Source organism: Bufo bufo, chromosome 2, assembly GCF_905171765.1.
Source record: "Bufo bufo chromosome 2, aBufBuf1.1, whole genome shotgun sequence".
Lineage (NCBI taxonomy): Eukaryota > Metazoa > Chordata > Amphibia > Anura > Bufonidae > Bufo > Bufo bufo.
In genome coordinates this window covers 283,119,655-283,146,144 of record NC_053390.1, presented here as the reverse complement: position 1 = coordinate 283,146,144, position 26,490 = coordinate 283,119,655, and the positions used below count along the sequence as shown (strand labels likewise).

The 26,490-nt window shown below is 42.9% G+C and overlaps 1 protein-coding gene across 9 annotated transcripts in view; it reads right to left on the bottom strand.

Annotated features, from left to right (window-relative positions):
• Positions 1 to 2,505: 2,505 nt before the first annotated feature.
• The window catches only part of SDSL (serine dehydratase like), a 101,474-nt gene continuing 77,489 nt past the window's right edge, over positions 2,506 to 26,490 (bottom strand). For 2 of the 9 annotated variants that reach the window (XM_040416631.1, XM_040416633.1), the window contains exons 2-9: positions 18,111 to 18,167; positions 17,324 to 17,487; positions 14,027 to 14,066; positions 13,694 to 13,833; positions 12,686 to 12,774; positions 12,243 to 12,473; positions 8,783 to 8,907; positions 2,506 to 2,726 (exon numbers count right to left, since the gene is read on the bottom strand). In XM_040416631.1, the coding sequence (XP_040272565.1) occupies positions 2,533 to 2,726; positions 8,783 to 8,907; positions 12,243 to 12,473; positions 12,686 to 12,774; positions 13,694 to 13,833; positions 14,027 to 14,066; positions 17,324 to 17,482 (978 nt within the window). In that variant the 5' untranslated portion in view covers positions 17,483 to 17,487; positions 18,111 to 18,167 and the 3' untranslated portion in view covers positions 2,506 to 2,532. Of the gene's footprint in view, positions 2,727 to 8,782; positions 8,908 to 12,242; positions 12,474 to 12,685; positions 12,775 to 13,693; positions 13,834 to 14,026; positions 14,067 to 17,323; positions 17,503 to 18,007; positions 18,169 to 25,865; positions 25,887 to 26,490 lie in introns of those variants that run through there. The other 7 variants (XM_040416632.1, XM_040416636.1, XM_040416630.1 and 4 more) reach the window with 6 other exon arrangements.

Genomic DNA, 26,490 nt, shown 5'->3' with positions numbered 1-26,490 from the left:
AGAGGCGACCTTGACGTGGTGAGTGGCTTATTACGCTTTGGCCAAAATGTACACCAATGCCTCATCCAGCATGGAGGCAGGGCAGAATGCTGGATGCAGAGTGCTATCACATTTGTATTTTCCGTTTGTATATGTATTTCGCCATAGTGATGTGCACCTACATACAGGTTGTGCTGACTCAATCCCCCACATTTTTTCTTTGTAGTATATATTGGAGGCGTGGCGATCTCCTTGGAGTCATGCACACCTGACCAGTCAATCTGTCCTGGAGGCTGGTTTTAAAGTCAGTATAAAACTGAGTCTGCTTATATAGAACCTACCAGTAGCCATTTGGCTCCAGGAGAAGTATATGGTCGTCTCAGCGTGCATGTTGGTACTTGCATCCCTGGATCCGATGAAAGCTGTAATGGCACCGGACGGGGTTAAAAGCAGAGTGTGCTTGGCGTGCATGCTGACCTGCATTCCCTGGACTTTGTGTGGCTGTCATGGCCCATAAACAGGTAGGAACTAGTGTTAGGGATCACTCAATAGAGGCGACCTTGACGTGGTGAGTGGCTTATTACGCTTTGGCCAAAATGTACACCAATGCCTCATCCAGCATGGAGGCAGGGCAGAATGCTGGATGCAGAGTGCTATCACATTTGTATTTTCCGTTTGTATATGTATTTCGCCATAGTGATGTGCACCTACATACAGGTTGTGCTGACTCAATCCTCCACAAACTTTCCTATTGGTTGCTAGGGATGTTGCTAAGCTCAGACACAGATATTGCAGCCTTCTCATTGGCCCATGAGCAAGAAGCAGGAGGGTACTGATGAAAAAAAATCTATAATATTTGTGATTACGAAGATATAGCACTATATTCTACAGCTTCGCGAATTCTCGAAGTTCCGATATTCACGATAAAAATAACATACCAACCTGTCTCCACAATGTCTATCTCCTCCTGTTGTCATGACTTCAGACATCCTTGTGACACTAGCAGTATGGCTGGGCAACAAATGCTCAGAAGTCCCCGCCACCCAGTCAACCATGGTGATCAGATATCCAACTAATCCAGAGGTCTAGCCAATTGGCAGTCATTTGGCTTGGATGAAGGAAGGTTAGTGCAGCCAGTCTGAGAGCTTGGCTACTGCAAATCCTCAGGTTGTGTCTGCAGATTCCTTTAAACCAAGTCCAACCCTCCTTGTGTGCGTTCGTCAAGGCTCTTAGACTCTGCTATCTAGAGTGGCCACCAAGTAAAGCCTGACTGAGGAAATGGAAAAACAGGTAATTCCCTACCATACCATTACAGTTTACAGAAACAGAGCGCCACCCTCATCTATGGGCTGTGTGTGATATTGCAGTTCAGCAAATAAAGCAGTACCTTCCCTCCTACAATATTTCTGGATTAGGGGGTATGCCAAATATTAATTGAAATGTTGCAAGCCCTCGCCGGCAGGGCCCTCTTTCCTTCTGTACGTGTCTTGTTCATGGTTTTTGCAATTGTTTTGACTTATGTATGTATATATACCCCTTTTCATATGTACAGCGCCATGGAATTAATGGTGCTTTAATAATAAATAATAATGTTGTAATTACATTACTATGAATACAAGTACCAAATAACGTAGAACATGTGACTTTAGAGAAATCTGAGATACTTTCATGAAATTTATTTCAAAGCACTTGCTATTTTATTCTAAGGGGTCTTATTGTCAAAGGTGTCAATAGCAAAAATAACCTCTGTAGTATAACCATTATTTGTAATAAATAATTTGACTATTATATTAGTTTTCTTTTCATTATTGTGCAATTGCCTGGAAAACCTGCTTACCTAACATTACGCCAACCTGGAGAGTTCCATTTATTAAACATTTACTGCAAAAAGAGATAGATAATAAAGATATAGATGGATAGATAAGAGATAGATAGATAGATAGATAGATAGATAGATAGATAGATAGATAGATAGATAGATAGATATATAGATACCAACTGCATATTGGTGGCTTAAATATTGATTTTTTTCAAAACATTTTCTGCATCCCCTTCAGCCATTTCAGCGGGGAAGGCCACTGTCTGGGTTAAAGGGGCTGTAGATAACATATTACAGCTGGAGGGAAAGCTGACTTGCAATAATTAATGGTGCTTCTGGTAATAGGATTTCCCAGCCCCGAGGTACCTTTTTACATAAGATATTGGCTGGAGAGTTATGATTTATAGAGGTCTGATCCCAAAGAGAATCTGCAAGAGGACTCATGCTAGAAGGAAATTCATCAGTAGAAGTGAGAGTAGACAGAAGCAGAGGGCTAGGAAACTGAGAAGTCTGGGAGGAGAAAAATGAAAAGACCAGAAGGTATAGAGAAAATGCAAGAGGGCTGTATTGATCAATAGCAAGCACGGAGGTCAAAGGTTAATAGAAATCTTGCAAACATTCTGTTCTCATCAATGTAGAAGGTAATTGCTGGTCTCCGGACTCCCTCCAGTGGAAAGACCACGTTAGCTGAATCACTGCAAGTGCTATTCATTTACGTGACTTTATTCAGGTGATCAAACCATTCCCAGTTGGGATTTGAAGTTCTGAAGTTCAGACATACTTATTGAACTTCCTCCACAAACTATCATTATCAGTGGTCCTGCCAATGGTTCCAACTTGCCCTCCTTTTGCAAGCGCTGGATGTGTCCAGAATACACGGCAGCAAGGGCAGCTCCACATGAAACTTCCACTAACATCAGTTCATCCTCTGCAAGAAAAAATACATGAGATGGAGTGAGAGGAGAGGGTGGAACAAGTAGTACATGGGTCCCCCACAAATGAGGTATTGATACTAGAGGGGGTACAACATATAAAACAAATTGCTGTAGGCAGTGTCGGACTGGGGTACCTAGGGACCACCAGTAAAATTTGTTTTGGGGGCCCACCATACGGATACATTCAAATATAATAAATAATCTAACAAGTTTTTTATATGAACATAAGCTGGTTGAGGTGCTGTACATTGAATATATGTATGTAGTGTACTAAATCTAATGTGTTATGTGCCACTTGTGCAGGGGATGGGAGACTAGGGGCCCACCGGGGAATTCCCCTGTACCCCTGTGGGCCAGTCCGAGCCTGGCTGTAGGATAAAATCGCCCTGCCGAAGGGCCTGAGATCTACAAGGAAAGAGAACAGGGGACTCAATAGACAGGAGAGAGACTGGCGGTGTGGGACTTGTCTAATTATAATGAGGAATAAGGATGGGAATGAAGATGGATAGGCAATTCTGAAGAAGTGGGATTTTAAAGATTGTTTAAAGAGTTTAAAAGCGGGATGAGCTTAATAGGATGAAGCTGGAGTGAGAGGAGAGGGTGGAACAAGCACTACATGGGTAGGATAGGAGAGGATAGGAGCAGCTGGAGAGAAGTTATACTTGTGATCGGAAAGGGAAGAGGACAATTTATTTAGCAGTTTTTATATTTAAAGAAATGAAATTTTTCTCAAATAAATTTGCAATAGTAGAATTAAAGGCGATAACCATTGCCTGTATACGGTTTTCTGTTAAGCTGTTTTTCTGTTACCCAGTATATAGTGTCCTGGTTTCTTTTCCAGGTTCCAAAAATACAATATAAACCATTTGTAAAAAAAAATCTGTTACGAATAGATAATTGGACATATTTTGGACTAGGGGTGAGCGAATCGATTCGTACAAATTGATTCGTTCATCTGAACAAATTCTCCATCTGTAAGGGACTGTCCCGCTACATACGATTCCCCACTGTGACTGCACATCTTGCGCAGCCTTAATAATCTCACGCACCATTACTGTATCAGTGCATGCGCAGATGATAATTGCTGAAACAAATCAGCAATTGTGCATGCGCCTCTAAAACTTGTTAGCGGTGCTTGCAAACTCTTTGATGCGGATTTGTAGGCGTATCATCCGCGCATGTGCTGATACTCTCAGTAATGGCAGATGTGCACCATTTCCAATGTTAATCTGCAGGCACAGGGAACGTCTAGAGCAGGGGTGCACAACCTTTTTTGGTCTGGGGGCCGCATTGTCACATCGCTCTATTTCAAGGGGCCGCAAATAAAAAAATGTTGATCGGCGCTCATCTGCCTATTACACAAGCCAGTGCAAAGTGACTGGGGAGGAGTGATCACTGCCAACGTCGTGCTGCAGATAATCAGACATCTTTCATCCTGATAAAATATGCAAATCAGCCGACAAATGAGCAATTCCTTGTTTATCGACTGATCAGCTGCACGATTATACCGGCCAGATATCAGATATGAGCGCTCCTATGAACAATTGTTTCCAGTAATTGTCCCAAATATCGTGCTGCAGCATAGCCCCTGAAACCGAAGAGTTATACTTACCTGCTCCCCGCCTCTCCGGTTCTTCGAACTGCCTCCGCTGTTTACACCTGGCAGTACATGGACATGGTCATACACCACTCCAGACAATGACTGGCTTAGGCAGTTATGTGGCCACAAGCAGCGTGTCACTGCTGAAGCCAGTCATTGACTGGAGCCGTGCAAGTGACCATGGCCATGCACTGTCAGGTGTAAACAGAACAGGAACCGGAAGATGGAGGCATCGGAGGCAGCGCAGAGGACCAGAGCGGAGTGGAGCAGGTAATTATGAATTTTCTATTTCAGAGGCCATGCTCCAGGCCTCATTTTTACCAGAAAAGTGGCGACATTTCCTTCCATCCTGCCTCCTATTTATAAATCAGCGGTTTCCTTCACTGCAGAGGACGGAGCTCACTGGTTATCACCATCTCCTGCCAATCCGGTTATAGGCGTCCTGCAGTAACCAGTAAGCACATTACCTTGCTAGTGGGGAAGGCGCCTATTGGTTAACGCTTGAATGACCAGGCCCGAAAAGGCCTTAATGACCAGACACTTTTTTGTGATTTAGCACGCGTGGTGGTTCAAATGGTTGTAACTATCTTATTTGTTGGACTACCAAGATAATTTTTGCAACAATTTTTATTTGGGGGAAACTATACAAAACGTTTTTAAAAAGTATATATTTTTTTAAACTATAGCTCCTTATTCTTTAAAGAGGACCTTTCACCACAATAAAAAATGTAAACTAAGTATACAGACATGGAGAGCGGCGCCCAGGGATCTCCCTGCACTTACTATTATCCCTGGGCGCCGCTCCGTTCTCCCGGTATAGGCTCCGGTATCTTCATATGTTCAGCTCAACTGGGTGGAGCCTGCCGGCGTCTCCTTCTCCCAGGCTGTAGTGCTGGCCAATCGCAGCGCTCGGCTCATAGCCTGAAAGTTTTTTTTTTCTCTCAGGCTATGAGCTGAGCGCTGCGATTGGCCAGCACTCCAGCCTGGGAGAAGGAGACGCCGGCAGGCTCCACCCAGTTGAGCTGAACATATGAAGATACCGGAGCCTATACCGGGAGAACGGAGCGGCGCCCAGGGATAATAGTAAGTGCAGGGAGATCCCTGGGCGCCGTTCTCCATGTCTGTATACTTAGTTTACATTTTTTATTGTAGTGAAAGGTCCTCTTTAAATATGCAAACTGACACCAAAATAAATTATTATAATTCGTTCTCTATTTTGTGTATTTTGCTATATAATATGAAAAGTTTCATGTGAATGGGGCAGTAATGGTAACGGTTTTGATTGGTGTGGGTGTCTTTTCTTTTATGTATGATTTTTTTTTTTAACTTAATATATTTCTGCTACATAATATGTCCCCCAAGAGGTCATAAAAAGACCTTGGGGGACACTTGTCACTTTTTTAAATTTTGAACTTTTTCATAAAAAGACTGTGGTGGGACAGTGAACACTCTCTTTTATTAAGCACTTTTTCCTTTTTATTTTATTTTATTTTTTAATTTATTTAGTTTTCAAATTTTTTTAAATCATTTTTTAACTTTTTTTAAAATATATTTTTACCACATAATTTATCCCCAAGAGGTCACTAAAAGACCTTTGGGAGACAATAAGTGACTTTTTTTTGTACTATTTCCACTGCAATTGGAGCATCCAAAGGAGCCCCAGTTACAGGGAAACCAACCTGCTGCAGAGGCTTTGTACCAGGGCAGCGCTCCTCTGTTCCCGAGACACCCAGAGATCACGTGATCGCTGGGTCTACACTGCAGAGCGCTCATAGAGGAGAAGGCAGAAGCGCTAATAAAGCGCTTCTGTCTTCTCCTCGGCTTCCCCGCTCTCACTAATAGCTGGGGACCTTTTCTGCTCCTGATACAGTGCAGGAGCAAAACCTGTGATCCATCTGCTGTGCGGCGCTCTGTGCAGAAACACAGCTGATTGCAGGATCAGATGTGTTTCTGCCCAGCAGGGCGGGGGCCGCAAACCATTGCTCTGGGGGCCGCATGCGGCCCGCAGGTTGTGCACCCCTGGTCTAGAGCAAGGGGGCGCTACCTCACAAGTGCTAACTTACATGTTAACTAGTGAGATATAGGAGACACAAAAGACAGAATATTGGGTTCAGACAGCATCAGGGGGTAAAGCTACAGAATGCAGAGTTAGGGCTCATGCACACGACAGTATGTATTTTGCAGTCCGCAAAACACGGATCTGAAAAAAATACGCATGATGTCCATGTGCATTCCGTGTTTTGTGGAACGGAACAGCTGGCCCCTAATAGAACAGTCCCATAATTGGCCGTAATGCGAACAATAATAGGACATGTTCTAATTTTTTGCCGGAAGGACATACATGTCAGTAACATTTTTTTTTTTTGTGCAGACCCAAAACAAACACAGAAATAAATATATGTTTGTGTACATGAGCCCTTAGTTAACATAGTAACATAGTCTACACTTCAGTCACTTGGTCAGGTTTTTTCATCAGTTATTGTGAGCCAAAACCAGTGGTGAAATCTACCCAGGGATCAGGTGTAATGGAAAGATCTGCACCTCAGTGGCGTGTTTAGAGTGTTTGGCACTCGGGGAGTGTCCTCTCACTGGCACCACCCCCCCCCCCCTCCCAATACTTAAAAAAAATGTTTACCCCTTACAGTAGTATTGCCCTCATTATACAACCTTCACAGTAGTTTTGTACAGATGTGTGCCCCCTCACAGTAGTTATGCCCACATTGTGCCCTCTCACAGTAGTTATACCCACATTGTGCCCCCCTTACAATAGTTATGCCCTCTCTGTGCCCCTTTCACAGTTGTAATGCCCTCTTTGTGCCCCCTTTACAGTAGAAATTCCCATTGTGCCCCTTTATATTAATAAAGCCTACTGTACCCCCTTGATAGTAATAATGCCCATCGTGCCCCCTTCACAGTAATAATGCCCCTTAATAGTAGTAATGCACACTGTGCTAGTAATGCCCTCTGTGCCCCCTCCATAGTAGAAATCCCCACTGTGCCCCCTTCACAGTAATAATGCCCACTGTGCCCCTTTTATAGTAATAATGCCCATTGTGCCCCCTTCACAGTAATATTGCCCATTGTGCCCCTTAATAGTAGTAATGCTCACTGCGCTAGTAATTCCCTCTGTGCCCCCTCCATAGCAGAAATCCCCAGTGTGCCTCCTTCACAGTAATAATGTCCACTGTGCCCTCTTTACAGTAATAATGCCCACTGTGCTCCTTCATAGTAATAAGGCCCATTGTGCCCCTTTCACAGTAATAATGCCCATTGTTCCCCCTTAATATAAGTAATGCCCACTGTGCTAGTAATGACCTCTGTGCCCCCTCCATAGTAGAAATCCCCATTGTGCCCCCTTCACAGTAATAATGCCCACTGTGCCCCCCTTCACAGTAATAATGCCCTCTATGCCCCCTTCACTGTAGTAATGCCCTCTGGCTCTGTGCCCCCTCCATAGTAGAAATGCCCATTGTGCCCCCTTCACATTAATAATGCCCTCTGTGCCGACTCCATAGTAATAAAGTCCTCTGTGCCCCCTCCATAGTAATAAAGCCCTCTGTTCCCCCCCCATAGTAATAAAGCCCTCTGTGCCCCCTCCATAGTAATAAAGCCCTCTGTGCCCCCTCCATAGTAATAAAGTCCTCTGTGCCCCCTCCATAGTAATAAAGCCCTCTGTGCCCCCTCTATATATAAAAAAAAAACACAGTAACTACTCACCTTGTCCCGTTCCTGAAGCTCACATACCTCTCTTCCCTGCGGGCACAGATCGCTCTGCAGCACTGTGTGGGTGGAGCTTATACCGATTTCCGGGCTGCAGGCTCCGCCCACACAGGCCGGCAGCGTGATCCATGCCTGCAGGCGGAATGGTGGAGAGGGGAGAAGTCTTCCTGCTTCACCATTCAGAGCATCGCCGGCCTGAAGGAGGGGAGGAGCACAGGGAGCTGAGCGGTGAGTGACAGGACCCAGCTCCCAGCGCTCCAGCAATGAGCGCTTCCATCTGTATTGATTTAATGGAAGCGCTCATTGCTTCTGGCACCCCCCTGAGAGCCGACACCCGGGGTGGACCGCCCCCCCCCCCCCCCCCCCCCCCCCCCCCCTTAGTATGCCACTGCTGCACCTGCTCCATTTTTTTTTGACCCGCGCCTAGTTTTGTCTCACAATAACTAATGGAAATATCTGACCAGATAACTGAAGTGTGAACTCAGCCTTAGCAGGGCCCAAAAGCCCCTTTGCCACATGAGAACACACCCGTGTTATAAATGGTACGTCAGGGTTTTTTCTGTAGATGAGTTTTCATGGGGTCCCAGTTATACCTCGGCTCTGAGCCAGTATGTGGTGTACAGTACAAAACATGATAAAAAAAACAAAAAACTGATTAGACAGCAAGAACCAAACTATATCAGTAAGAGACAATGATTAGAAAGAGAGAGCGGTGCTGCATCCACCGACCTAAGAACCTCTCCACTGCCTGCAATGCATCTCTGTCGTCCACAGTCAGGGAGATGACTTTGTATTTCCTTGCACACTCCAGTGCTCTGTCACATACTGTTTTTGCACCTAGACACTTTGCAATGCTGCAAGAGACAGACATGTTAAACATTATTATAAAGGGAATAATAGAGACCACTCCACCAACCTATGGACATGAGAGCGCAGCTGACTGCCTCTGACCTACTCATGTGTGAGTGCCTGGGATAAAGGGACAGGTCTCACTTCAGACGTGTCACATTGTCACAGTTAATTGAACAGTCCAATCTGATTGTGAGCAAGATGCTGTCAGGCACAAACTGGGTCTTAATAACCCTAGTAAATTGCAGCTTGAAGAGGGGCTGTAATTACAGGTACTTTTCTTCTCTGTGAAAGACAGGTGAGCTTGCTATTCTATGCTTAGTGTCCATTTGGTCAGTGGAATGAGAATTTAGCTAAAATACAAAAAAACTGCAATTATTTGCTTGTATCGCGGCAGTATACCCTTCTGTATGAGTCCATTTCCGAGACATGCCCCACTGATCTGCTTTGTGGTTTAAATGTTTCTTATCGACAAAAATGACCTCTATAGGTTTCTCTACCAATAGCCTGCATATTCTACGTAGCATAAGTTAAAGAATTACATTTGGCAAACATATATATATACAGTGGGATGCGAAAGTTTGGGCAACCTTGTTAATCGTCATGATTTTCCTGTATAAATCGTTGGTTGTTACGATAAAAAATGTCAGTTAAATATATCATATAGGAGACACACAGTGATATTTGAGAAGTGAAATTAAGTTTATTGGATTTACAGAAAGTGTGCTATAATTGTTTAAACAAAATTAGGCAGGTGCATAAATTTGGGCACTGTTGTCATTTTATTGATTCCAAAACCTTTAGAACTAATTATTGGAACTCAAATTGGCTTGGTAAGTTCAGTGACCCCTGACCTACATACACAGGTGAATCCAATTATGAGAGAGAGTATTTAAGGGGGTCAATTGTAAGTTTCCCTCCTCTTTTAATTTTCTCTGAAGAGTAGCAACATGGGGGTCTCAAAACAACTCTCAAATGACCTGAAGACCAAGATTGTTCACCATCATGGTTTAGGGGAAGGATACAGAAAGCCGTCTCAGAGATTTCAGCTGTCTGTTTCCACAGTTAGGAACATATTGAGGAAATGGAAGACCACAGGCTCAGTTTAAGTTAAGGCTCGAAGTGTCAGACCAAGAAAAATCTCGGATAGACAGAAGCGACGAATGGTGAGAACAGTCAGAGTCAACCCACAGACCAGCACCAAAGACCTACAACATCATCTTGCTGCAGATGGAGTCACTGTGCATCATTCAACCATTCGGCGCACTTTACACAAGGAGATGCTGTATGCGAGAGTGATGCAGAGGAAGCCTTTTCTCCGTCCACAGCACAAAAAGTGCCGCTTGAGGTGGGCTAAAGCACATTTGGACAAGCCAGCTTCATTTTGGAATAAGGTGCTGTGGACTGATGAAACTAAAATTGAGTTATTTGGCCATAACAAGGGGCGTTATGCATGGAGGAAAAAGAACACAGCATTCAAAGAAAAACACCTGCTACCTACAGTAAAATATGGTGGTGGTTCCATCATGCTGTGGGGCTGTGTGGCCAGTGCAGGGACTGGGAATCTTGTCAAAGTTGAGGGATGCATGGATTCCACTCAGTATCAGCAGATTCTGGAGACCAATGTCCAGGAATCAGTGACAAAGCTGAAGCTGCGCCGGGGCTGGATCTTTCAACAAGACAACGACCCTAAACACTGCTCAAAATCCACTAAGGCATTTATGCAGAGGAACAAGCACAACGTTCTGGAATGGCCATCTCAGTCCCCAGACCTGAATATAATTGAAAATCTGTGGTGTGACTTAAAGAGAGCTGTCCATGCTCGGAAGCCATCAAACCTGAATGAACTAAAGATGTTTTGTAAAGAGGAATGGCCCAAAATACCTTCGACCAGAATCCAGACTCTCATTGGAACCTACAGGAAGCGTTTAGAGGCTGTAATTTCTGCAAAAGGAGGATCTACTAAATATTGATTTCATTTCTTTTTTGTGGTGACCAGATTTATGCACCTGCCTAATTTTGTTTAAACAATGATAGCACACTTTCTGTAAATCCAATAAACTTCATTTCACTTCTCAAATATCACTGTGTGTGTCTTCTATATAATATATTTAACTGACATTTTTGTTATCGTAACAACCAACGATTTATACAGGAAAATCATGACGATTAACAAGGTTGCCCAAACTTTCGCATCCCACTGTATATATCTTTATCATAGTGTCTTGGGCTTATAGTATATGGCGGCCCTGGTGACCCCTCTTCTGAATTACTGTATCTTTAAGGCTTAGTTCACACTCACATTATCCATGTTCCTTCTATCTATTTCTTCAATTGGGAATTACTTGGTAGAAACAGAGTTTTCATCTATTTATTCAATTTATTACCCAACCATCACTTTACACTGGAAAAACGCTCTTTTCTAAAGTCAAAGCAATTCTGTATCCTATACTTTAAAGACAAGTATAGGATACTGTATGTTACATGGTTAGGACTCCTGAGAACCAATTGGCAATCTGTTCCCTATGGTGCTATATATTCTGTATATTTGTACAGGTGTTGTAAGCATTCCATGCACTTCCATATGATTTAAATATGGTGTTCCATACAGGTATTATACGTAGTATATGTATTTTCTACCATGTCAGTAGTTAAGCAGGGAAAAGTATACGCATATTGTTACATATTCAATTATATTGTACAAGGATGCAATTTCTCAGATTTCATGCAGCACTGATTACGTGAAGCAAGATTTCTTTTCAAATGAATACAGATTGTGTTAAAAAATATGTGTGATGGCATATGCTTATAATATGGTCATATATATGCCAATCATAATATTGATTTATGGTTGTCCCCAGCCCCTTTTCATATGAAATGTCCCCTGACAATTAGCTATTCACAGTGGGCTCCGCTGCCAGTAACATCCATGATCAGCTGTTATCAATATGGACTAGCAAGCCAATCATTGCAGTGACTCTTGGTTTTGGTAATTAGAGGAGGTCTATGTGACCTAATGTGTGAAAATTGGTCATTTTCAGCAGAAAACCACTTTGATCATGGTATAATGTGCAAAGAGGTATCTCCCAAGAAAGAGAATCATCTCACCAGCGCCACCTTTTAGAAGTGACTCCTTATGAGTCAAGATCTGACTTTCCAACAAGCCTTGGGAATTGCCGAAGGAATATATCAGGTTATGCAACTTGATTACTGAACCAAGGTTACAATAAGGTTATGCAACCTCATTGCTGAACCAGCTAGATGGCAACATTTGTTCTACACTGACAAATTGTAGCAAGCTATGGTAATGGTGATTTGTCTCTCTCTTATGATATCTCACCTAGTAATGTCAGGTAATGTCACTGATTTCCCGGCCTGGAGGGCTGCATTCAGGCAATCAGCACCCAAAGTCTCCATGGCAAGAATTGGCACATCAGACCAGCCCACCTTGACAATTCCTTCAACCAACCCAGCCAGGAGGCCTCCACCTCCAACTGCAACCACAAAAGCTCCTGGTTTTTGATTCCCAAGAGAAGCTTTCAGTTCAAATATAAGACTGGAGTGACCTTCCCTAGAAAAAGTAGAATACAAGACAATTAAGCAATAGTTTGTTTCAGAGCTCTTTAAATTGTTCTAGAAAGTTTCAAATAAAATATTGGCTTTAGTGCATCAAATATTTACATATTTAGCATCTGTAAGAAAGTATAAGTATGGAAATAATATGCATGGACCTATTGCTGAAAGCCTGGGAACTACTGATCTACTGTTTTTCACTCTACTTACCAAAGCAAGGGGTGATTAAATGGAGAGACATATACAGAGCCTGGTGTGTCAGTCAGGCAATGAGCGTGGGCGTCAGCATCATCCCAAACCTATCGGAGATCAATTTCATTATACAAACTACAAATGTCATGCAAACGTTTGTGTGACTTTTTACACATATGGCTGCATGCCCACATGATCATTATATTTCAGATGTTTCTTGAAACACTCTAATGGGTTTTCCAAACATAAAAAAAAGTATAAAAACACCAATATATGTGTGTGGGAAAACTCATCAGGTGATGCTACTATAATTCAGAAATAGGTTTTATCATTTTAATTGTCTTGCTATGTGCTGCACCTTTGTTTTGATGCTGCCTGGGCTTGCTGAGGACAGAATTAAAGAGCGACAGTTCCCATAATACTTCTTCCCCTTTTACAGACACTGTCACTGTTAAAATCTACCTGCATGCCCTTCTATTCCTAGGTGTAAAGCAATGGTGCAATCACTTCCTATTCCCACTAGCTACTAATGAGAAATAGCTTTGCTTCTCTATTGCTCACTCAGCATCATATGATCTGCTGTCCAGCATGTGAAACACAGTGATCAGGGTATAGGAGGTCACACGAGCAGCAGCTAAACAATAGGAGCATGGTCAAGTGGCTGCATGTGAGATCTCTTTTAGATACACAGTACAGTCATTTCATAAGTGATACATATTACTGCATGTAAACTATTTGCAGATCATTTTTAAAGACTAGAAACTCTCTTATGGGCAGTGACTTGGGAAACCAACTTTAACAGTTGATCAACACCACTTAAAAAAAGTCAAATCCATAGCAATCAGTTGAGCGACAGACCAGTTTTATACAAAGAAGGGTTGGTACTGCTGAGACAATCCCTTCGGAGGATACAATATTTCAATCTGACTGCCGTCTCTTTATATTTTAGAAATTTTTCTTGTCCATTGATATTACACCTTGTTTTCTTCCTCTACTATATTTCCCTATTTCCACTCATTTGCTCACCTTTCCAGTTACCACCACTTCTGCTCCCAATTCCTGCAGTTTACATATGATTTTTTCAGGGGTACGTTCAGGGACAACAATAGTGGCTGGCAGCCCCAGTTTACTACAGGCATATGCTGCTGCTAATCCAGCATTCCCACCTAGGATGAGGGAGAATAAAAGGAGTCAATGATCTTACACAGATATGTATGGGATATTTAAGAACATGAGATATGAAATAAATCTGTGCACAAGGGCTTTGGTGTGGGCTTACAGAGAATATTGTAGAACATATTGTAGTTATGTTATTGATTATCTCATATATGGTATTTAGAAATGTTGGTATTTGGTTACCTGAAGAGCAGACAAATTTCCTACATCCCTCCTTTGCCAACTGCAGAACAAAAAAATACTTGAAATTAGACAAAAGTGTTTCATTTCCCAGTGAATGAAGCAGTTGATATTAACTGTGTGCAACTGACCATAACATGTGCTGGGTCACTGCAATATGTACTTGTGTATAAAGTGAAATATTTCTTTGTATCTCATGTAAATATAGCAACAGTAATCTATCTATCAGTATGTACCTCCCTCATCTCTTCATCTCTATCTACCACTCTACCCATGCTCTCTTTTCTGATAATGATCTAAGGCCTCTTGCACACGATCAAATGTATTTTGTGGTCTGCAAAAAACGGATCCGCAAAAAATACGGATGACGCCCGTGTGCATTCCTTATTTTGCGGAACGGAACAACTGGCCACTAATAGAACAGTCCTATCCTTGTCCGTAATGCAGACAACAATAGGACATGTTCTATTTTTTTGCAGAACGGAAATATGGAAATGGAATGCACACGGAGTACCTTCCGTTTTTTTTGCGGACCCATTGAAATGAATGGTCCGCAAAGAAACGGAAGGGAAACGGAATAAAAATAAGTTTGTGTGCAAGATGCCTAAACATGCACACGACAGTGAAAAAAAAGTCAGTTAAAAACCGACATTTATTTCACTGATGCCTTTCTGAGAAACAGACATTAAAAATTGACCCATGTGATATACACTTTTTTAACGGCTATCACAAGTCTGTTTTAGGACCAATGGTAGTCTATGGGGTTGTTCACACAGCAGTTTTTATTGACTGTCAGTGAAGAACGGATGTCAAAAAATAGAACATGTTCTATCTTGTCCGTTTTTCATTGACAGACTGCCCGCATACAATGGAATGGGTCAATTTTTTACATCCGTTTCTCAGAAAGGCATCAGTGAAATAAATGTCCATTAAAAACGGACATTTTTAACGGACATTTATTTCACTGATGCCTTTCTGAGAAACGGATGTAAAAAATTGACCCATTCCATTGTATGGGGGCAGTCTGTCAGTGAAAAACGGACAAGATAGGCTACATGCACACGAAAGTGAAAAAAAAAGTTCTAAGACTGACATCCTCCATAATAAGAACCTCTCACTCCCATCTCCAGTTCTGTAGAATGCACTATCCCTGATAATCAGTGTTAGGCCTCTTGCACACAAATGTATTTTATTTTCGTTTTCGTTTTTGCAGATTCCGTTTGCGGTCCGTATGCGGAACCATTAATTTCAATGGTTCTGCCCAAAAAATTTATGTACTCCGTGTGCATTCCATTTCCGTATATCCGCTCTGCTAAAAGAAAGAACTTGTCCTATTATTGCCCGTAAATAACGTTCCGTCGCTCCATTCAAGTCAATGGGTCTGCATAAAATACGGAATGCATACGGAATACATACGGATGTCATCCATATTTTGCGGATCCATGCCCACTTTGCCCATGTGTTTACTGTTTACAAACATTACAGTACATTACAGTAATAATTACAAATTTTATGTTTCTGTTTGTGATCCGCAAAAAACGGATCGCAAACGGAAACCATGCGGAGATGTTTTTGCGGAAATACGGAACGGAAACACAACGGAAACAAAAAAGGAACAACAGATCCGTGAAAAATGGACCGCAAATTACAGAAAAAGGCCTCTTGCACACGACCGTATGGCTTTTTCAGCATTTTGCGGTCCGTTTTTAACTGATCCGTTGTTCCGTTTTTTGTTTCCGTTGTGTTTCCGTTTAGTTTCCGTTCCGTAGTACCATAAAAAATCTCTGTATGGTTTCCGTATGCGATCCGTTGTTTGCAGATCGCAAACAGAAACATAACATTTTTAATCATTAATGTAATGTACAGTAATGTGTTTTAACAGTATACACAAGGGCAAAGTGGGCATAGATCCGCAAACAACGGATGACATATGGATGTGTTCCGTATGCATTCCGTAATTTTTGCGGACCCATTGACTTGAATGGAGCCACGGATCGTTATTTGAGGACAATAATAGGACAAGTTCTATCTTTCAGCGGAACGGAAATACGGAAACGGAATGCATGCGGAGTACATTCCGGGGTTTTTTGCGGAACCATTGAAATGAATGGTTCCGCATACGGACCGCAAACGGAATCCGCAAAAACGGAACGGAAACGGGAAAAAAAATGTTTGTGTGCAAGAGGCCAAATACTGTACATATGGTGGTGTGCAAGAGGCCTTAAGTTCTGTTAAATATGTTGGTGCTATATAAAGATGATGATAAGTAGGATGATCATTATTATTATTATTATTATCATCATTAAAGTGAACCTCTCACCATGAAAACGCAATTCAGTCTGCAGGGAGCATGTTATAGAGCAGGATGCTGAACAGATTGATATATATGGGGTATTTACTATTCGGAAATACACCTAAATTAGGTGCATTTTGGGTGCAGATAGCAGCGCAAAGGTTAGTAGTGATTTTAGTGGACTGAGCTCGTCAGTATACTACTCTACTCTTTAAAGTAGACTGAGCTGTCTGCTTCCGGAACGGAAGGTATTGTCAAACAGCTGACTGGTGGGGGCGCAGGGTGTCAGACCCCCGCTGATCAGTTAGTGATGGCCTACCCTGAGGAAATAGAAATTAAAAAATGGTCAGCCCATTTCCTTTTGTTTCCATTTGCTGATAAAAGGGAAGAATGTAGGTGGACAAACCAATCCTGATAATGTGCTCAGACAAGTGTTTTTTTGTTTTTTTTTTCATTCAAAACATAAAATTGTGTTAGTAACTGGGTTTTTGTTATTTACGGACATAATAGTAATGAAACTAATTTAAAAAAACGTTAATTTTCTCTTAGATTTGACAAATTGATCCATATGACGGAACTTATGCAATGTTGGCTGCGGCTACAAATCAGAAACATGCCAATATCTGCAAAAAAGGGACAATTAATGCTCCTCCACTAATTTCTAACTTACTAATGAGCATTTCTTTATGTTTTGGGTAGAAAGCCTCTAGTCTTGAAGTGTATCATAATCATCATATTAAATGATCTCTTCACCTGTCAGCAGGATTAGGACACGACAAGTTTGAGGGCCTTGAATGAAAGCAGTGAGTGAGGTCTGTGACATTTTGGTTTTGCAGTTCAGCTCCATTCATGTGATCTGCAATACCAGACACAACCCATAAACAAGAGTGGTGCTGTTTCGGAGGGAAAAAAAGATCTTTTTTGTATTTTCATACAAACCCCTTTAAACTCAGAGTCAACAAAGCACTCTACCAGAACCAGGATGTGGCATTTCTTGACCATCTTACCTTCTGACAGAAGTGTCCTATGCCCCGTATCTTGAAGGACCCTACTGGTTGAATGTTTTCCAGTTTCATTAGGACTTGGGTACCAGCCAGCTTGGAGAGAGCTAAACTCTCCTTTAGTGGACTAACAAAGTGAAAAGGAGTTTCATCTTGGGAATCCATCACTTCTGGGCATAAAATATCTGTTATTAGAAAAGATACAGGATATTGTTCAACATTAACAGGAAACTCAGGGGAAATTTATCATTCCCTTATGACTTTTTATAAAAAAGTTGAAAAAGCAAATTTTTTTTGTTGGAAATGTTATTTTTACTTTGCCCTCACCAGTTTCCTATAAGTGAGCGTGGTGAGGGTGGGGTGGGGGCGGGCGATCAGTCTTGGCACATTCATCATCATTTATGCCAGAAACTGAAATAAACAATGACCGAAATCTACGGCAGCTTCGAGGTGCCATACATTTCATTCTGGCACATGGACTGTTGGAGAAGGCATGTCATTTATAACAATACATGTGCCTAAATTATGTCTCCTCTGGCAGCGCAGATGCTTACGTGCTGCGCTGATCTTGATAAATCAGGGCCTTAGTATTTTAGTGGGAAAATAGAAAACAATAGAATACATTTACCCAACAGTAAACCATTAACCTGCTATCATTACCATCTGTATAGTGAGGATTCAGTTAAATACCTCATACTTCCCTCATATTCTCCTTATAGCTTTATTGAAAGAGCTGCCAGTTTTCTTAAAGGAAACCTCTCATGAGGATTCAGGCCCTCAAACAGCTACCAACCTGTTGCTCAGGATGGTGACAGGTTCACGGTGATGTCCTTCTGCGGTACACTGCAAACTGCAAAAGAAAGAGTTATAAATGTATTTTTACGTAGATCTCTACATTGCCTGTATATGCACAAGGTATTGATAGGCCATATCCACAGCCACTACTAGTTGGGGCTGGTGTCACCATCAATATGTATAGAGAGGAGAAAAAATTCTAGTGAGTCAGTGAGGTCAGGTTAACCTGCAAACAGAACTAATGCAAAAATGTAGTCCTGACTCAACAGACTGTCCTGGAGCAGACACCAACCAGGGCAAGGCAGCAAAAGAAAACCTACATAAGCAGGCAAGTAAAAGGAGAGCAAAGAGGGAGTGTAGAGTTACCACCATTGTAGAATTACTGTCGGAAGAAGACCACTAAGTATCCATCGCTCTGTATTCAGGAGTATTCCTCTGATGCCTGTACACACACACTGCAGATTGGCCTTATGTGTGAGTACACTGCCCACATCTCACATCAACCTGTGCAGAGAGTTGGCTTGCCGTTAGGAGGACCGCCCTGTTTGCATTGCATTGCTTTATGAGAAATGCTACACCCCATGTTTGGATGCATAAAGGGGTTGTCACTTCAGAAGATGGCATTTATCATGTAGACAAAGTTAATACAAGGAGATTACTAATGTATTGTGATTGTCCATATTGCTTCCTTTGCTGGCTTAATTAATTTTTCTATCACTTTATGCAATGCTTGTTTCCAGGTGTTATGACTGTGAGATTGTGAAACAGCTCTTATTGCATGAACACTGTTATTTTGCTGTTTGACCACAAGAGGCCGCTGTTTCCTCACACAGCTAAACAGACTGCTCAGATTTAAATATTCATAGGAGGTGGAGCTGTGTGTCTAGAGGAAGGAAGCTGGTGTCCATTTTAGTTGCAGACTGGAAAAATGTGTGAGAGAAGAAATCCATTAACATCCTAGCATGGAATCACCCTTTCGCAACCAGGACTGCAGCCAAGTGAAGCTGATCGTGTCAAGGACCCAGATCCTGTCCAGGAGAAAGAGTACAGCTGCTAGGATCGCTGATGAGAGCTGAAGAGCAAAGCAACAGACCCTGCGGTACCGCACGTGTGTTGGATAAGCCTTTGTTCAGTTTGCAGTCCCCAGCTGAGGCGGAGCAAACCCGGGTCGGTAAGACAGAGCGTGCACGCACCTTAATATAAGATTGGCGCCTAAATACTAGAGACTGAGATGAAACCTGCCGGTAGTTAGTTAGTGTTGCTGAGTGGCAGGCTACCAAGAATTGCTGTTTGTTTATCACAAAGACTTATCAGTTAAAGTTTTGGTTCGCTCCGGAGAACAGAAAGGACTTCACCATAATCACCAGTTACCCCAGCGTGTTTATCGGGAGTGATATACTGTATATTAGGCACGTGCCACATTACCAGTTTTAGGGAAAAGGGAAGGGGATAGTACTGTATAGTCTGGTAAGATTGTAAGCTGCTGTGTCGCACCGTGGGCTAGCCTATATCTCACACACACACACACGATTGTTCCTGTTCTTCAGTGTAATAACAGGTATGGTGAGGCAGAGTTAGCTCTGTTCGCAGTAGGTAAATTGCGCAAGAGTTTTCCGGCTACCATCGTAGGGCGCCATGCTGTGCAACACAGGGCTGAGTGTATGTAATCTGATTTTATGCTTACTGCATTTGGGAGTGTGTTTGATATCTCATAACAGTAAAGCAAAGTCTTTTCTACAAGAGCTGGTTCTACAAGAGCTGGTGTCAGAGTTGTTTTCCTTGTTCGTGACTTTGCTGTATCCTGGGGAGCCCACCCCGGTACACGACTTCCATGACCACCCTGCAATCCAGCAGATGTGGCCATGCTTGCTCTCTATAGAAAATAGCACTGGCCTCTTAGGTGGTCGGGACTGTGGTAGCATGCATAGGCACGCATGTGCAGCAGCTCCTGTCCCGGCCACCTTGTATCTCCGCTGCAGCGGTGGCCATAACCCCTGGAAACGAGCAGTGTATAATACAATGTAAAAATAAATCCAAAAAATAAATAAAAAAATCACAGAAAAAACTAAGATAAAAACATCCTGCACGGTATGATATACAATTTTGCGGATGTCCCTGGCCATATAATTGAAGAAAATCACAGAAATAAGATAATAATGCACTTAGTAAAGTAGATGCAAGCATTATATATGGACAAAGTCCTCACTCTGATATGATAATATCTGAGACTTTGTCCATATATAATGCTTGCATCTACTTTACTAAGTGCATTATTATCTTATTTCTGTGATTTTTTTTAAAAATAAATCCATCCAGCAGCAATATAGACAATAACAATACATTAGTAAGTGGCTTGTATTAACTTTCTCTACATGATAAATGCCATTTGCTGAAGTGAGACAACTTCTTTAAGTACAGGTCAGCTAGAGAAGCATAGTGTGAGGAAGACTACTTGAAAGAAATACTTTGGCCTATTAACTACCTGTGCAGCCGTGAAACTTGTAACATCTGTGGAAAGTGAATTCTGTGAACCAACTGCCTGTCCACTGCATGCTAAAAACTGTCCTGATCCGTTTGCATATGAATTCTTCAGTAAAGAACTGTTCTGCTGCACAACGGCCTCCTCATTGCTTCCTGCAGTACTAACACTCTGAAAAGTGTAGGTATCTTGACCAGGAACCCTGCCTTGCATCTCAAAGCTGTCAACACCAAAAGGCATCTCAACCATCATCAGTCAGGAGAACCCCAGAATCCTTTTTGAGAACAGTACAGGCGGATGAAGAAAAAGAAAGGAGAGATACTAAAAACAAAAAAGGGAAGGTAGAGAGAGCAGTGTTCACATTTAAACACACCAATGGCGATGAACATAAAAAAGCCATTATGAATATTTGGCATCTCCTTGCATATGATGAGGATTTGAAGGAAAAAACAAGAAATCCACCACTAGTAAGTTTCAGGAGAAGTCTGATAAAGTCAAAACAAGATAGTACATACCAACTTTGAGAGTAGAAAGGAAAATTGGCTAGAAAAGGGAATCCCATAGGGAAATTGTAAATGTGGCCAATGTACAGCCTGTAGGTACATAATAAAATCTAGGAATTTGAATATTGGAGGAGTGAAGCACGTAGTAAGGCAATTTATTTCATGTAAAACACAGTTCCTGGTTTATGCGATTTTCTGTCCATGTGGAAGGTTCTATATAGGGAAAACTATAAGATGCCTTTATGTAAGGTTCAGAGAACATAAAAAAATCCATAAAAACAGGGATAGGTTTACCAAGATTAACCCTTTAAGGACACAGGGCGTACAGGTACGCCCTGATGTCCTGGTAATTAAGGACACAGGGCGTACCCGTATGTCCTGTGTAGTTCTGATCACCGCCGCGCGGTGATCGGAACTGAGTGCCTGCCAAATTCATTCGGCAGGCACTCTGGCACAATGCCTAGGGGGTCCTGTGACCCCCCCGCATCGGCGATCGCAGCAAACCGCAGGTCAATTCAGACCTGCCGTTTGCTGCATTTCCGAGTTATTCGGGTCTCTGGTGACCCAATAACCCGGAACAGGATGGTGATCGGTGGTGTGATAATACACCAGTAATCACCATCCTTAGATCATGTGAGGTGATGGTGACATCACCTCACAGGATCTCTTCTGATTGGCTGCACGGGTGGGCGGGGGTTAACTCCCCCGTTCTCTCCTCTCCTCCTCCATTCGGCCGTTGGACTACGCAGATTGAGCAGCCTGCTGCCCGATCTCCAGATTGCACCCCCTGATCTGTGCCCAGCACCCCCTCTTTCGATCCTCCACAGTGCCATCTGGCACTAAAAGGTAGGTTAGGGACAGGGTAGGGAAAGGTTTAGTTCAGGCAGGGAGGCTTTAGGGAAAGTTAAGGTTTTTAGTGTTGCATCATCCTCTTAGGGTGTCTGGGGTCCACAGCACAGATGTGTAACTCTAGACCCCCCCAGGGGTGCTGCAGCTTGCCCCCTTGCCCCCCCATCACCCTTTTTTTGGGGGGCGCAATATTTTTTATTTTTAAAATTTTTTAAATTTATTTTTTTGCGTACACTCACAGTGGCCGGCACTCTTTAGCGTCCGGCCACTGTGAGTGCATCGCCCACCCCACCGCTGATCAGCTTCTGACAGCTGATCAGTGAGTTAGAATATTTTTTTTCTTTTTCACATCTTATTGGGCTCTTTTTTGTTGTTGTTATTTTTCCCTTTTAGGTTTAGGGAAAAGTCCGGGAACACCCGTGCCCCCACACACACGCACACACACACGCAGACACACACTCCCCCATGGCCCGCCGGACGTTCTCGGCCGAGGAGGCATACGCCCTCCTTGCCTCCGAGTCCGAGAGCCCCAGTGAGGACGAGGATGACCCCACGTTCCTTTTGTCATCCGGAAGCGGAGACGCCGCCAGGCGGATCGAGGGGACCCCCATGCTAGGGACCCTGTGGCCCACCCTAGGATGAGCAGCGCTGGGGCTCGTACTAGTTTTCCGGCCCACCAGGTCAGTCCATCTGAGCCCCCTGCAGGTGAACTTGGCTGGTGTACCCCAGAGAACTTTGAGCCCGCGATTCCTGATTTTGTTGGACAACCAGGAATCCAGATTTACACAGTGGGCTTCACTGAATACGACTTTTTTAGTCATTTTTTCAGTGACCAACTAAAAAATCTAATGGTGGAGCAGACGAACCTGTAAGCCCAACAGTTTGTCGCTCAAAACCCGGGCTCCTTTTTGTCTAGGCCTGGTGGCTGGACCCCGGTCAGTGCAGCCGAGATGAGGACATTTTGGGGCCTCGTGCTGCACATGGGCCTAGTCAAAAAACCTAGTGCCAGGCTGTACTGAAGTGGGGACGTCCTCTACCAGACCCCACTCTACAGTACGGCTATGACCACGCTCCCGGTTTGAGGCCATCCGGAAATGCCTGCATTATGCAGATAATGCAGCATGTCCCCCCCCCCCAAGGTGATCCTGCCTATGACCGCCTGTACAAAATCAGGCCGGTCATCGATCACTTCGGGGCCAAATTTTTGGAGGCCTACGTACCTGGAAGGGAGGTCGCGGTTGATGAGTCTGTCGTTGCGTTCAAGGGGAGACTCATTTTCCGCCAGTATGTTCCCTCAAAGCAGGCGAGGTATAGTGTGAAGCTGTACAAACTTTGTGAGAGTACCTCAGGGTACACTTACAAGTTTCGTGTGTACGAGGGGCGAGATTCCTGTATTCAACCCCCAGAATGTCCCCCCACTCTGGGTGTTAGCGGTAAACTTGTGTGGGACCTTATACACCCACTGCTATATAAGGGTTACCACCTGTACGTGGATAACTTTTATACTAGTATCCCCTTGTTCCAGTCCCTCGCCGCCAGATCCACGTCCGCTTGTGGGACTGTGCGGAAAAATCAACGCGGCCTCCCTGCCCGCCCCCTCCAGGTACCTATCCCCAGGGGTGGGACCCGTGCCCTTACCAGTGGAAACCTGCTGTTGGTCAGATATAAGGACAAGAGGGATGTCCACAATTCACGGTAACGGCATCACCCCTGTCCCTGTGCGAGGTACCGCGGCAACGGTCCTCAAGCCCGATTGTATCGTCGACTACAGTCGGTATATAGGATGAGTTGATCTCTCTGATCAAGTCCTCAAGCCATATAACGCCATGTGCAAAACGCGGACATGTTACAAAAAAGTTGCGGTCTACTTGGTGCAGGTTGCCATGTACAACTCTTTTGTACTGTTCCAGTGCGCTGGGATCACAGGGAAATTCCTGCAGTTCTATGAGGCAGTCCTCAAGGCCCTGATCTTTTCTGACCGGGAAAGAGCAGGCCGGAGTACCTCGGGAATTGTAGGCGCCAGGATCGTCCCTGGCCAACACTTTCTAGTTTGCTGTCTAAGGTGAAGACAGATAAGTCACAGGGGCCTGATGAGATACACCCAAAATTATTAAAAGAGCTTAGTGGTGAGCTGGCAAAACCGTTAACAGATTTATTTAACCAATCATTAGTAACAGGAGTCGTCCCGGAAGATTGGAAATTGGCAAATGTCGTGCCCATTCACAAGAAAGGTAGTAGGGAGGAATCGAGCAACTATAGACCAGTGAGTCTGACATCAATAGTAGGCAAATTAATGGAAACCCTATTAAAGGATAGGATTGTGGAACATCTAAAATCCCATGGATTGCAAGATGAAAAACAACATGGGTTTACTTCAGGGAGATCATGTCAAACAAATCTTATAGATTTTTTTGACTGGGTGAATAAAATAATAGACGGTGGAGGTGCAGTAGACATCGCATATCTAGATTTTAGTAAGGCTTTTGACACTGTCCCACATAGAAGACTTATCAATAAACTGCAGTCATTGAGCATGGACTCCCATATTGTTGAGTGGATTAGGCAGTGGCTGAGTGACAGACAACAGAGGGTTGTAGTCAATGGAGAACATTCAAAACAAGGTAATGTTACCAGTGGGGTTCCACAGGGATCTGTACTGGGACCGATTTTGTTTAATATCTTCATAAGTGATATTGCAAAAGGCCTCGCTGGTAAGGTTTGTCTTTTTGCTGATGACACAAAGATATGTAACAGGGTTGACGTTCCTGGAGGGAAACGCCAAATGGAAAAGGATTTAGGAAAACTAGAAGAATGGTCAGAACTCTGGAAACTGAAATTTAATGTGGATAAGTGCAAGATAATGCACCTGGGGCGTAAAAACCCAAGGGCAGAATATAGAATATTTGACACAGTCCTTACCTCAGTATCTGAGGAAAGGGATTTAGGAGTAATTATTTCAGAAGACTTAAAGGTGGGAAGACAATGTAATAGAGCAGCACAAAATGCCAGCAGAATGCTTGGATGTATAGGGAGAGGTATAAGCAGTAGAAAGAGTGAAGTGCTTATGCCGCTGTACAGAACACTGGTGAGACCTCACTTGGAGTATTGTGCGCAGTACTGGAGGCCATATCTCCAGAAGGATATAGATACTCTAGAGAGAGTTCAGAGAAGAGCTACTAAACTAGTACATGGATTGCAGGATAAAACTTACCAGGAATGGTTAAAGGACCTTAATATGTATAGCTTGGAAGAAAGAAGAGACAGAGGGGATATGATAGAAACTTTTAAATACATAAAGGGAATCAACTCGGTAAAGGAAGAGAGCATATTTAAAAGAAGAAAAACTACCACAAGAGGACACAGTTTTAAATTAGAGGGGCAAAGGTTTAAAAGTAATATAAGGAAGTATTACTTTACTGAGAGAGTAGTGGATGCATGGAATAGCCTTCCTGCAGAAGTGGTATCTGCAAATACAGTAAAGGGGTTTAAGCATGCATGGGATAGGCATAAGGCCATCCTTCATATAAGATAGGGCCAGGGGCTATCCATAGTACTCAGTATATTGGGCAGACTAGATGGGCCAAATGGTTCTTATCTGCCGACACATTCTATGTTTCTATACTGGAAAGAAGGGACGGACCCAAAAAAAGTGCAGAGTGTGTCACAGGAGGGGGATACGGAAGGACACCACTACTCAATGTGACACGTGCCCCGATCATCCGGGCCTCTGCATTATTGGTTGCTTCAGGGAGTACCACACTTCCATGGAGTACTAAATTTATAATCCCCTTTTCCATTTAGCCACTGACAATCGATAAAAACTATGGTTCTCAGACTTGAGACACCAAAAAAAATTTGTTCAAAAAGTTTGTAAAACTAAAATAATTTAAAAAAAGTATAAGAATTAGGTATCGCCGCGTCGGTAATAATCTCCTCTATAAAAATACCCCATGACCTAACCCCCCAGATTAACACGGTCCCAAAAAAAAAGCTGCAAAAAATGATTTTTTTTTGTCACCTTACATAACAAAAAGTTTAATAGCAAGCGATCAAAAAGTCATAAAGCCCCCAAAATAGTGCCATTAAAACCGTCCCCTCATCCCGCAAAAAATGAGCCCCTACCTAATACAATCGGCTAAAAAAAAAAAAAAAAAAGTCTCAGACTTTAGAGATACAAATTTTTTTTTGGGGTATCAAAAAGGATAATATAGTCTAAAACCGAAATAATTGTAAAAAAGTTGACTTATTAGGTATCGCCGCGTCCGTAAGAATCTCCTCTATAAAAATACCCCATGACCTAACCCCCCAGATTAACACGGTCCAAAAAAATAATTAAAAACGGTGCAAAAACAGCTATTTTTGGCACTTTTCCATTTCAATCCGTTTTTTCCGGTAACAAAGCAAAGGTTAACAACCAAACAAAATGTATTATTTATTACCCTGATACTGCAGTTTACAGAAATGCTACATTTGTGGTCATAAACTGCTGTATCACTAAAAGGCAGGGCGCAAAAGGAAAGGACCGACATGGTTTCTGGAAGGCCGAT